This window comes from Lathamus discolor, chromosome 3, assembly GCF_037157495.1.
Source record: "Lathamus discolor isolate bLatDis1 chromosome 3, bLatDis1.hap1, whole genome shotgun sequence".
Lineage (NCBI taxonomy): Eukaryota > Metazoa > Chordata > Aves > Psittaciformes > Psittacidae > Lathamus > Lathamus discolor.
In genome coordinates this window covers 7,968,207-7,982,224 of record NC_088886.1, presented here as the reverse complement: position 1 = coordinate 7,982,224, position 14,018 = coordinate 7,968,207, and the positions used below count along the sequence as shown (strand labels likewise).

Genomic DNA, 14,018 nt, shown 5'->3' with positions numbered 1-14,018 from the left:
TCAGCCTTGGTGAGGCCGCATCTGGAATATTGCGTCCAGTTCTGGGCCCCTCTGTTCAAGAAGGACAGGGAATTGCTTGAAGGAGTCCAGCGCAGAGCCACAAAGATGATTAAGGGAGTGGAACATCTCCCTTATGAGGAGAGGCTGAGGGAGCTGGGTCTCTTTAGCTTGCAAAAGAGGAGACTGAGGGGTGACCTCATCAATGTTTACAAATATGTGAAGGGTAGGTGTCAGGATGATGGAGCTAGGCTTTTTTCAGTGATATCCAGTGATAGGACAAGGGGCAATGGGTGTAAACTGGAGCATAGGAAGTTCCACGTTAACATCAGGAAGAACTTCTTTACTGTAAGAGTGACAGAGCACTGGAACAGGTTGCCCAGGGGGGTTGTGGAGTCTCCTACACTGGAGATATTCAAGGCCCGCCTGGACAAGTTCCTGTGTGATGTACTGTAGGTTACCCTGCTCTTGCAGGGGGGTTGGACTAGATGATCTTTTTAGGTCCCTTCCAACCCTTGGGATTCTGTGATTCTGTGATTCTGTGATTCTGTGAATAACTGAGCTCTGGAACCACAGTACCAATAGCTGACAGACTAGAATAGAACGAAACAGCATGTTAACCCCAGTCACTGTTGCTTTCACCATCTGGTCTCCTATCAACTGGCAAATCTGTGCAGAACCTACTTTATCCAGTGCAGGCTTTCACAGTGAAAAGAGAAAAGTGATGAGATTCTGCACCCAATGCCACATCTTCAGAGTGCTTTTAACTGTTCAGCTGCGGCATCTGCTGCCTCAGAAATGCAACTGCACCAGAAGCAAAGGACGCGGTGCCCAGCTGCTCCAAAGCGAGCTTAGTACAGGCACCTGCTCTGCTAAAATCCCATTGGAACAGCCCAGCCAAACCCCTGGTGTGTACACGTTTGACTCTGCAATCTCTGAAACCTGAAAGGCAAATCAAGGTAACCTAATTATTCTTCTCCTTGCAGTCTCAAAACTTGGTGAGAAGTGGCCCCTAGTGAATACCCACGCTATGCAGTAACAACTCTATTTCTTCAAGCAGCACCCTGTCACATTCCCAGCTGGTGGGCTGAGAAATGACTACTCACTGATGTCTCCAAGAGACTCTTCTTGTTCAGGCGTTTTCTTAAGGAGTATTTACTAACCACCCATCTGTTTCTCAAACACAACAGCTCAAAGCACTGCAATGTTAACACCACTGCACTTGGCAAACCTCCTTTTGTGTTCTTTTACGTGTTCTTTGCAGGCAGATTTTTTAAGTCTTTATAAGTGAAGCAATGGGTGCCTTAATGCAGCTGTTCTCATCTGGTCACCGGTATGTGGCCAGCATTATAGACAAAAAACAGGGAAAGAAGAAAGGCAGAAAACCACTGCATACTGTTGAAGTGGATAAAGGATCTGGTCGTTTCATCCTGGCACCCGTGGGTTGCTCTGGAAAGCACCAAACTGCAAACATTTAGGGGCACGTTAAATAGATGCTTATACGCTGTGCCCAATTGGTGCATTGTTTCCTTGATTCCCCCTCCTCCCTCTGTAACTTGTACCCTAAAGTCTTCTTTTAGCAAGCCTCAGTAAATGACACGTGACAGAAGAGACCCAGGGCAAAGTTCCTCAAAAGGGAATCAAAAGAAAGCTGCTAGGAGCATGCTAGTCTATGGCTGGAATAATGAGTTACACATGCAACACATTTACGTGTCACAAACAACTGGCTTAGTTCCCTGTGGCTGGTGCATGCCCCAGTTTTACAGCATTCCTCGCATTCATTTGGCTTTGCTTTGGGAACATTCCAGTCTCCTGCAGAGGTTTTACCTTAGAAACACGGAAAGATACTATTCTAATTATCTTGGGTTTATTTCCATAAATTAAAAAGATGTTAATAAGGCTGGGGTGGGGGATATAGTTCTAACTTACCAAAGGTGGAACAGGCAGAGGAATGGGGTTTGGAGAAAGATATCGTCGAGCTTTCCGAATTGCAAACTTTTCTGTAGGCAGAGATTTCCCTGCAATTTTCAGTTTCAAACTGGGAACAATCCTAAAAGTTTAAAGGAAAATGTAAGGAATTTTTCCTGAGAGCCTTTGGGGAAAAAATATTCAAACTTAAACAAAAAAATCTAATCAAAAGACATTAAAAAAAGCTCCTGCAGACTGAAGTCCTGCTAGCTCTGGGGAAGCTGAGCAATACATATTCACAAAAGCTGTCTTTATGCAGGGCACGAATATCTCTAGGCTTCCCCTTTAATCAAGCAGGAGGAAGAGGGACTTCCCCACCCAAAGAATAAATTAGATGGTCCACCTAACTAATAAAGGGCCCATCTCTCCCCACAGACTAAGGCAGAGACAAGCTAGCTTTTGTCAGTGTTCCTCTCAGACTCCCAGATATCACACCTATTCACTTTGTAATGGTTCCAGAACCCAATGAAATCTGCTTGTAATGAATATATATGGAAAACCTGGAAGAAATATCATTACCAGCACAAGGTAATATTTATATAGAAAAATTGCAAACCCCAAAATAATAAATTTTCTTTGCCCCAGAAAGATTCAGGCAATTTTGATCTTAAATTACAATCAGGTTAACTCACTGTGTTAATAATGCTTATGTTCACTTGAGCATTTAACTACTTCATATTCTTTTCAGACTCAAACCCCCAAGAATCAAGCTCTACTCCTGTCTCCATTAAGAAGGCACGCATCTTGTAGAATAATCCATTGAAAGCTTTCATACCTTACATGTAATTTTGATTAAAGGAAACAACTGCGAAAGAATGTGAATACTACTTGCAACAGCAGCAGCCACTGTATGGCTGACAGACCTAATTTCTATCACTAAAGCATTTCCAGGTGAGGAGAAAGCTCAGGGTCCACTTCAGTCTAAGGGAATGTTTAATGTTGCAATTTCTTAACAATCCAATGCTATTTGGCAGATCTTCCAGACTACACAATGACTAATCTTGCCTCCCTTGCTCCAACGATGTGACATGAAGGGATAGGAAACTTTCGTAACTGGGAGTTAACAAATTTTACCTAAATAATTCAACTTCGCTGTCTCCAAAAGGGCTGCAGTCATCTGGTCCAAACATACTGAGATAAGCAGCTTTCATGTAAATATAAGTAGCCTGCAAATGCAACCAAGAATATATAGAAAAATGAATTTACAGCATCACTGTTATTGATACAAAGCATAAAATAGCAACAAAAAGGAAGAAGTTGCTGCTTCTGCTCACAGATGGGATCTCACCAAATTTTAAGCAGGAGGTAAGTATTTTAGGAAGTGGAGTACAGGGTTGTTGGTTTTTATTATGGACATCTCTGCTTTGTATCAGCTTATAGTTTATGTCCACATTCCAAGAACAAGTATCACGCTTGTGAAAAGGTAAGAGGGGCCCATGAAAGCTGCTAATACTCAAGGATCACTTCCTCCAAGTTCAGGAATGATGCATCCCAACAAAATGTGCAAAATGTGAGGAGGCCTTTGTGGGTGAACAAGGAGCTCCTGAACAAACTCCAGCACAGAAAGGAAGCCTAAAGAGGGTGGAAGCAAGGACCCGTAGCTTGGGATGAATACAGAGAAACTGTCCAAGCAGCCAGGGATCAGGTTAGGAAAGCTTAAAGTCCTGACAGAATTAAATCTGGCCATGGATGTCAAGGGCAACATTCATAGAATGATTCTACAAAGGGTTTCATGATTTCATTACTTATGAAAAGTCCTGACTTCATAGGGATTCCTGAACAATCATACATTCAGCAACAAAGGAAACACTGAAGGAAAACAAAACAGCAGAGAATGTTACAACTCTCACAACAGTAGAGAATAACAGTCTGTGAGTTCATGGTTACTGTTTAAGGAGTATACAATAACCACAAAATTCAGGAGTTTTCTGGAATGTTCTAAGATGTGATTATTTATTTACACTGGAATCTAACAGTGCATATACAAGACCATCTTTCATTTAGCTCATGTAGTGACTAGTTTGCTACTATCACATTGCACTGTAGATTACATATGAATAGAAAGCATCTTCTCCAAAGCCCTTGCAACGCAATATAAAACTTTACACCCAGTTTAAAAGGATACATGTTAATATTAATCCCACAGGACGTTAATGCTTTTAAGCCAGGTGGTGCACCTCTGGCTGTGGGAGTTCTGTGGGAGCTATTCAGAATAATGCACCCAGCTGAATGTGCTTTTGGAGTCCCCAGGGGCACAGGGAGTCCATACTGCAGTTTTCACCCAAGTGGGAGTTACTGAGACAGTTGATCTCACCTGTCTACTTGGACCTTACATTGGCTTTGGTTCCACTTGACCAACACACATGATGTATAGTAGAAAAATAAAGATACCCTCCCTACACACACAGCCTGATCACATTAAGAAGAAACAAACAGCCAATGAACCACATACACCCCCAGCCAGACTTAATCCCTTCTGACAGATTTCCCTGGGGCTCAGGGGAAGACAAAAGGAGGACAGAAGGTTCTGGATGGAAGAGCTTCTCTTTCAGACACACAAGGCAAGGCGCCTCTTCTAATTACATCTATTATCCTGGAGGCACCATCATGGCTAGTCTCCCTCATCACCAAAAGAACTTATTTTCATAATGCAGTGAAAGAAATGGCAACTTGTGCCACTAATTGCAATGTGTTGATGACACAGTCAGTACACAGCAGAACACCTTTAACAAGCTGTTCTTCATCTACAAGTCACACCCAAAAGATTTCTGTCTGCCCACAATCTGGTCAGATTTGAATGGTTGCAATTCACATTGTTCAGTAAAGCCACAGCACACCAGGTTTTGTTTTACAATCTTTACCTTCAAGGCTATAAAAGCTTCAAAGCTACAAAAACTTAAATCTGATTGAAAGTTAATAGATACCACAGGGCCTTCCATTCTCCTGTTTTGCTTAACTTACCTTCGACCAAGTGTTTTCTTTGCTCAGCAGGTCTGCATAGAAGAAAGCCATCTTCCACTGGCGCTTGTAGGTGAAGCACCACATGAGCTCCCAGTAACACATGTGATGAAACTGCTTCCAGTATTGCTGAGCCTCACAACATTCTTCATACCTGTTAACTGCCTGAACACAGAGATTTCCAAATGCTGCTTTAATCATGTGTAAATGCACATACACCAATGCTGTAACAGACATTGGGGCACCAGGATCTGCCAGCACGGCTCTTGCAACTTCCAAATTAGTAAAAGTCCAGTATTCCCCAAAATCACATCTGCTGAGTTCACACAAGAGACTCATGCATCTACAGCCATCCTGGTGTCAGCAGGTCTATCCCTGGCACAAAGCTCCCCTTTCCTGGAAGTTGTATGAAGTTTTAAGCATAGGCAAAATGAATGTTCGTGTCTTGGGAAATTAGGAAACTAAAGGCAGAGGACAGATTCTCAGCTGACATTTATGGCTGCAGCTCCAAAGATTTCAAGGGAGCTACCACAGTGCATACCAGCTGATAATCTCGGAGTTTCCTGGACATGCCGTCTTCATCTCCTTAACTCTTTCAAGTCTTGGATGACTCTCTAACTCAGACTGAAGGCAAACGATTACCACTGGATGTTATTACTGGCACAACTCCATTCAGGATAGGAAAGACTGAGAAAACTGTGCCATAAATACTGGTGGACTAGATTATCACTTGAAACTGAGAAGGGTAGCAAAACCAGCTGGTCAAACAAGGCAGTCAAAATAGCTGTAATTCATAGTCTACAAACTATCCATAGGCAAAAGCCACAGGAAGCATTAGCCAAAAAGGAAACACTGTCCCTGGAGGAGTTTTTCTAAAGCTTTTGAAACTTACTTTCCCAAGAGCAAAAGGATTACTTACCGCGTCAATATTACCCTTTAGCGTTTCTATCCTGCCTGCAAAAAACAGGAATATGGCTCCCTGTAATAAATAATAATAAAAATACAAGTATTCTACAACAGTTTTCAATCTGACCGCACAGTCTAGATCTTTGTTGTTTGGCAAAAAAACATTGAACAGTCACACCAAATTAAATAATGATTCATTTTACCTTTGGATAGCGTGTCAAGTAAGGCTTAAGTAGTCTTTCTGCCTCCTCTACGTTTCCTTTTCCTGTCCCTAGAATGCATAAAAATGCACGTGATAGAAAACAGTAAGGAAAACAATAACAAAACAAGAATGCAAGGTACTGATTAGCCATCTTCATCTGGCCAACATGTGAGCCCTTTCTCAATAAGTAAGGCATAAATACAGATTGGGGTTGACTAACGCCAACAAGCAGAAAGACCTGAACAACATTGTGCTTAATGACTTGAAAACTCACTTATGTGTAGACAAACACATTTTGTAGAATGCTTTAGCAGGAGATAACACGGAGACACATCTCAGTGGGAAGCTATCATCTCCCAAAAAAGTTAGGGACAACATAAACATGAAGAAAGTATTTGGGAAGTTATCACTTACAACCATTATTTTAACCTCCCCAACAAAGCACCTGAGTACTGAAGACAGATTTAATGTTCTCAACTTCTTTTGCTATCCCCATTGTCTCCCTTCTTATGTGTCAAACAAACCTCCATCTTGGAGACTGAGACACTCTCTTCAATTCACTATTGTGAATTATAATATATACTGTGAGTTATAATATAGATTGTGAATATATAATAATTGCTATTGTAAAATTACCCACAAATGAATTATATGGAATCTGGTCATGAACAGTTCACCACCAAAGAGGTGATGGAACCACTTTTTTCCCCTGTGTCCCGCAAGAACTAATCAAAACCAAGAGTTATTATAAACAATCTTACCTAACACAAAGGTCATGAAAGTATGATAGCAAAGCAACAGCATGGTACACAGCACCGACCTAAAGCTGTATGATGATGCTCCTTCTTGAAGCTGCAGCAGACCACGCTCCTGTGAAAACAGAGGTGGGTAGGACAAAGTATTGGACAAGAACCAAAGCTGTGTTTTTATAGCTTAACTTTTGCAATGTCAACTAGAAATTGCTCACTCACCAAAATCCCCAAATGCACTGACATACATTGCTTACACAGTGATCAAAGACAAAAATACACATATCTAACAGTATTCTACAAAGTCAGCCTGAAAAACATCTGATGACAGAGCTGCAACTTGGGATGTACTGCATAGTTAACGTAAGAGAATGTGAGACAACTTATCACCACTATCCAAGTGCTACTAAACAGCATTCCAGAAACAAAAACCCACAGAGTTTTGAAATGCAAGGCCAATAACGCATATCACCATTGTGCAGCCTATCCACGTTTGTTGTTATTCGCTGCAGAAGCAAGTTACAGATATCAAGAAAAGAAATAAAATCTGCAACTAGCAGGACAAAAGATGACAGAGCAAAAGGAGGTTCTTAAGAATGCCAAGAACAAAAGGAGCTCTGCAATGATTCTGGCCCACTACTACGAGTGGAAAAATACGATGAAAAGAATATTCTGTTCCCTTTGGGAAGAACTAAAGCTATCAAGTATACAGTGTATTTATATTCAGTGAGAGCATGATGGATAACCAGCTTTAAGGATCCAAGCTCCTGAGGCCACAGCATTCAGCAGCCCATTCTAGAACTGGTTCCATGATATCAATAGCAAGAATATATATAAGGAAGAAGTTCTATACTGTAAGGGTGGTGAGGCACTAGAATGGGTTGCCCAAGGAAGTTGTGAATGCTCCATCCCTGGCAGTGTTCAAGGCCAGGTTGGACAGAGCCTTGGGTGGGATGGTTTAGTGTGAGGTGTCCCTGCCCATGGCAGGGGGGTTGCAACTGGACGATCTTAAGGTCCTTTCCAACCCTAACTATTCTATGATTCTATAATATAAATATGCAAATATATTAAACATGAGATCTGCCTACTAGTAAATATGCACAGTGAGACATCCCCTGTGTGCTGGGGAAAATTCTGTTTCACATTTACACTCTGACTGCAATGGAAAGTTACTGGAACACGATATATGTGTCTATACGGACATCCTTTCAAACCAGCTACACTATAAATAGGGACCCTGAGGGATGCCTATTGGAGCCACCGCGGGAGGTATCAGAACAGCACTCAGAGCATCATCTCAACACAGATTTTCATCTTCTGTTTGTCCTTGACAACAGAAGAGTGTTACATTACCTCACATTTATTCTAGTTTTCATCATACATGCACTTCTTCACTTAACTAGTGTGGCGCAGTGTTTTCACACACATACAGTTGCTTGGTGGGGTTTTCCGTAAATCTCAGTTTATTACATTAATTACAGGGAAAGGTAATTAACAAACATTTGCAGGTCAATTAGTGTAACATTTAGTCAAGGCAAAATAATGATAATACCGACTTGCACGTCGCCTCAGAAGAAATTAAAAGCTAGCAAAATCACTACTGAAAATCAGAGACATAATGGAAATCAGAGACATAATGGAAATCAAGCACTCAGCAAAACAAAGCCAACTGCAAATTCTGCAAAGAGCAAGAGTTTGATTGATACAGATACATAATAAAATACCATGTATTCAGCTTCTTTAAACTGCCCAGATGAAACCCACAAATATGTGGATTTTAAAACCCAGCACTAGAGCATTGCAAGGTAGAAGACAAAACGTTCTGTGGAATGACTTCTGGCAACAAAAAAATCCCAAAGTAGATTTCCAAAGTACATTTTTCTGAAGTGAAAAATCTTCGGGCTGGATATTTCACTGAGCCTTTACTGACATCAGTACTAGCACTTAACAGTGTTTACAGTCATTAACTTCCATATAATAGAAAAACACATATAAAAAGAATGCTGATCACATCTGCTAATAGCACTAAGAAGGATACAGAAACAATTTTTATTACTCATATGGAATAACTTAATAATTTGTTAAGTTGATCTCAAGTATTTTAGTCTTAAAAAAGTATTTTAATACAGGCAAACACAAAGTTATCACCTGTATGAACAAGGAACACAACCCACACCCTCCTTGCATGGGACTTCATCCTGGAAAGCAGTAACTGTGAAGTAACCAGATTAAGAACATTGCCCATTCATCAGAAGAAGGATGCAAACCTGGCACACTTGACCCTAAAGTCTTAAGCTGAGTAGTTGCACAGGTATGGGAAACTCCCTGAGCAAGTTAGTTCACTCTGTGGTGTGTCCATAATCCTGTTTTGTCCAGCACAGGTATTAAAGAATGCTTACTTTTCACTCTGCCACTTGAATACCCAAAACTTTCTATATTAAAGTAATATAATCAGCCTGTAAAAGAAATCTAGAAGGTGTTGCTATTAGTACTACACATCTGTGTGTAGAAAAGGCTGCAACAAAGCTGCTTTTCCTCAAAAAAACCCTTGCAAACTGGTTCTGTTATGATGAGATCTCCAGAAAAGCGAGATGATGGTGTTGCTGGTTAAACTGTTTCAGATATCATGCTCAGCCAGCCAGCCTTCCTAGGCTCCCTCTGCGGCTGTGGACTCAGAGGTACTCCTCCAAGGAACAATTCAGCATAGAAGCCTAAGGTCAGGCATGAATCACCTTTTCGAGCACCTACTCTTTCTCCATAGGAAGCCTAAGGAGATTAGCCAGCAAACCTAATCAGCTAAGAGAGGTGTCATGAGTTGGGCAATACCTCCATGTAATACTCGCTGGGGATCAAATGAGGATCTCGGAAACAAATCACAGGCAGCTACTACTGGAGCCTAAGGAGGAATTCTGTATGAAAACTACACTCTCTGGTGCAAGTCACTTAGTGAGTATATTATATTTAATTGTTAGGACACACCTTCTAACCATAAATAACCCATAAATATCTCCCACACCTATGCCACAGGTGATATGAGCAATCCCAGAACACCAGGAAGGAGCTTCCAAACAAAGTCTATTACAGGGCATATTGCTGCAATATAAAACAGATGTCAAGGCAGCAAGTTCTTGTAGTTTCTCCAAAATATTTTAATGACATTAACACATTTAGGTTTTATTTTCACAGAAAATGTAAGTTACTCTGAAGGGAATTAAGGTATAAGGGGTAATGGGTTAAAACTTAAGCAGGGGAAGTTTAGATTGGATATAAGGAAGAAGTTCTTTACCGTAAGGGTGGTGAGGCACTGGAATGGGTTGTCCAGGGAAGTTGTGAATGCTCCATCCCTGGCAGTGTTCAAGGCCAGGTTGGACAGAGCTTTGGGTGGGATGGTTTAGTGTGAGGTGTCCCTGCCCATGGCAGGGGGGGTTGGAACTTGATGGCCTTAAGGTCCTTTCCAACCCTAACCTATGATTCTATGATTAGTGTGAGGTGTCCCTGCCCATGGCAGGGGGAGTTGGAACTTGATGGTCTTAAGGTCCTTTTCAACCCTAACCTATGATTCTATGATTAATGTGATCCAGCATGCTAACTCTCACCTTCCTTTGCAAGTTGCTCATAACATCCCACAATCTCTTCATTCCCAAGATTGTCATTACACTATGTTACATTGGTATCTTACTGATCTGATCCTTGTCCCAAGACATCCAGTGCTCTGTCATTCAGGACTCCCCATATGAGCAGTGGGGATTCCCCACAGTGAATGCAGGATGAACAAAGACAATGCTCAAAATCATTATCAGGCAACGCTGATACTGATTCATACTTATTTCAGCTGTCACTGACTAAAATCCATCTACTTTTCTGAAGTGAATGCTCTTTAATGATATTTTGAGATCACTCCCTTTTAATTATGGATCCTAACAAGGAAAGCAAAGCAAGGTCATGTCCCATGACCTGATCATTTTACTGTAGGCTTAGCAAGGAAGATGGATACTACTAATTAAACTGGTAGACAGCACATTTGAATGTATCATTTTAGATTTAGTCTTCATTTAAAATGTGGAGAAGAGATCAAAATGCAATTCAAAAAGACAGTGGGGAACTGGAACCCATGTATTACAAATTGACGTAGCAAAAATATTCTTCAGCTCAGCTGCTTTAGGAAAAGTGTCCTCCCACATCAAACAGTACAATTTGAAAGACAGTGGTTCTATCTGAAAGCTTTCCTGCCTTGCCCTGAAATCATGCTGTCATTGAGCCCCTGACAAATTGCTCATGTCAAACTTCTTTACAGTTTAGCAGCACAGTATTTGTAACTGCCTATAAAATAAGAACGAGAGTAAATACTTAGCCTGAGACCAGGCAGAGGAGTCAGTAAGAACAGTTCAGTGCTTACATGGGAGATAGTGCAAGGACTCTTCTGATCTCACATCTGAAGTTAGTTATCATTAAACACAAAAAGCCCAAATGGAACACGTGCCCCACTTACTGCCCAGGGAGTGAGGAAGGCCAGGCTCCCCAGCACAGTGTACCTGATGGTGTGTAACACAAACCTCTGCCCACAAAAAACTTCTTATAAAATTGGGCAAAACTGCATTGAACCTAAATGCCCAAACACAGGTCCTATGCTATTAAATACAAATAAGCTCATATTTTGACTAATGATACAGGGGAAAGGAGCTTAAACAGAGAGACAAGCACAACTGGCACCTGTTGGACTGGAAGGGAACAATCATGGCCTCAGGCTACTTTTATACTTTCTTGATCTTATCCCTACCTACTATTTTGAGACTCCAGACTGCTGCTAAGTTGATCCTGTTGTCCACAGTGCCTACAAATGGCTTTGGGAGTAATGAAGCTTTGGGCATGTCCTCATTTACTATCAGACACGACATGTCTGAGAGACAAGTCCCTAGGGGCAAATCTGCAGGCTCCAAGGCAGACTGGTATTGTGGAAGATATCACAATGCAATTTTAAATCCAGTTCTGATAAACATATGACCCACACCAAAAGCAAGCTGCCTTCCAGTGCTCTGCACCTCTCCCAGATAAACTGTAAACAGCTCAAGGCGCTAACCATGGCTCTGTTGTCTCTTGCACAATCTGATGCTCACCATGAGCATTTAATGGAAAAGATTTAAAGATCAAATACAGACATATTCTAAACTCTTTTCTTCTGGATGGGGTGCAGCACATGATACGCAAACTTTCCCTCTCCTCCTCTGTCACTGTTTCTTTCACCTTCCAGACTCCTGCCTGTAGTGCAGGGGACAGGTTCTTGCAAGCTTTGGAAAATCACCACTGGAAATGATTGAAAAGGCAGTTGCAATTCTGCTTTTGGCTTTAGATTCTGACTCACCAATGGTAAATGCAAAAAGACCTTTTTAGGATGTTAAAGTAAATGCCCATCAATGAACTTTGATCAACATGTTTAAAATACTCCTTTTTTTATGGTGTGCAGACAGCAGGGTTTCACTTAGATTTATGATAACGTAGGTCATGCTTCAGTGGGTTATTAAAAAGACTGGAATAGGAGCTGACTCACCAACACAAATATCAGCCCACTCATACCCATACAAGAAATCCCAGGGCCAAAAGAAAACATCACAAATTCAATTAGAGGGACAATTTTCATCTGTAGTTATGAGTGTTCAGCAAAGTATTCTCAGAACCCTGCTGGTACATGAACTTCTCTTACATTTCCACGAGAGTATTTTGCTTTCGTTGGCCTGTTTTCGTAACTGACATATAGAACTATTTGATTTTTGCCTCTACTGAGCTAATATGAGGAAGAAGAGAGAAGCTCCTGTCTCAGTTTCTAATTTGAGAGTGAGAGGACTTTACCAATACTTAGTTCACATTTACCTTGTTCCCAGAAAACCCAACAAACTCCAGCAATCTCAGTATCCGTGCGGGAAACATGGACAATGTCTATGGAAAGAAATGCAACAGTTACGCAGTAATGGACTTTCTGCCTCTCAGCTACCCACCGCCTCCTACACCTTTTCCGAACACTGAAATTACTAAAAACATCTTTATGTCTGACAATTTTCTGGCTAAATGCGCACACCTGCTATATTTCACATACAACTTAAACACAAGTACCTGTTTAATATAGGGAACCTGTGTCTCCAAGACTGCTTGCACAGAAATATGTTTACACAGCACTCAGTAGCTCCAGCACTTCTTGGATGTTTCAGAAATACTGCCCTGCTAACAGTCAAGTCCCTAGTTGCTTCCCAAGTGCCAGTTAAACAGTACATGGAAGTCAACAAGCACAGGCAACTGCTGCTTCTGAGCAAGGCTTCTCCTGGCCCCTATTTGAGTTTGCTCCTTCTCATGAGACTATAATACCTTCCCCTCCAAGCACCTCCCAGTCATTGGTCACTTGGCTAACTATCACCTTTACTGGAAGCTGAGCTCAGGCACTCAGCTATATTCTCAAAGAACATGCCCTTAAACCCATATCAGATGAGCTAATTTCTCAGTTGATAATCTCCCCATGAGGATGCACAAGTGGGTCTGCACACACAAAGCAGTGCTGCCCATGCTGCAAGTAGCAGTCTATTTCTGAAGTGTACTACTGTCTGACATTCTGAGACCAGAGATGAGGATCCTGTGTCAGAGCACATACCTAATATAACCATACAATTAGTAACAGTGATGTTCACGGAACTTCTTAGGTGTTAAGAATCATTTTCAGGAGGCTGCAGGACTTCAAGAGAAGAACTCTTGGTACGTACCAGATTAAATGCTCCCACTCCAAGTTTTACACCTCCCTCAAAATGAAGATGGTTCTCTCCTTTGACATAATGTGGAGACTGTATGAGATTGTCCAGCTCCCTGCAAATGCACAAGATTCTGTTACATTGTCAATAAATAAAATGATGGATTACAATTCAGAAAGAAAGTAACCCGATCACCTTGAACTACACAGTGGTTCAAAAAAGGTCAGTCTGTCATCTCACCCAGGTGAACAATCATTTTGTTGGCTCTATCCACAAGTCACTTCTGTCACATTACCACCAATTCAAAAATATGGAGTCCCGGAGATTAATTTCTGTCAAACAGACGTAGCCAATTTGCAACCACATTTCTGCCTGAAAATGTGTCAAGAATGGCTGCTGGGTGCAACATAAACCTCTACTAATATGAAAAGAGATGATGGGGCAGTGCAGGAGAGTTAAATTTAAATTAGCAAATTTGATGCGAGTTTCACTAATCCCTGAAGGTATGCC

The 14,018-nt window shown here is 41.3% G+C and overlaps 1 protein-coding gene across 4 annotated transcripts in view; it reads right to left on the bottom strand.

The window, feature by feature from the left end:
- The window catches only part of TTC39A (tetratricopeptide repeat domain 39A), a 51,279-nt gene that overhangs the window by 12,288 nt on the left and 24,973 nt on the right, over positions 1–14,018 (bottom strand). For 2 of the 4 annotated variants that reach the window (XM_065673367.1, XM_065673366.1), the window contains exons 7-14: positions 13,524–13,623; positions 12,646–12,711; positions 6,793–6,901; positions 6,033–6,100; positions 5,843–5,902; positions 4,927–5,088; positions 3,040–3,131; positions 1,927–2,047 (exon numbers count right to left, since the gene is read on the bottom strand). In XM_065673367.1, coding sequence (XP_065529439.1) covers positions 1,927–2,047; positions 3,040–3,131; positions 4,927–5,088; positions 5,843–5,902; positions 6,033–6,100; positions 6,793–6,901; positions 12,646–12,711; positions 13,524–13,623 — 778 coding nt within the window. Of the gene's footprint in view, positions 1–1,926; positions 2,048–2,740; positions 2,786–3,039; positions 3,132–4,926; positions 5,089–5,842; positions 5,903–6,032; positions 6,101–6,792; positions 6,902–12,645; positions 12,712–13,523; positions 13,624–14,018 lie in introns of those variants that run through there. The other 2 variants (XM_065673368.1, XM_065673370.1) reach the window with 2 other exon arrangements.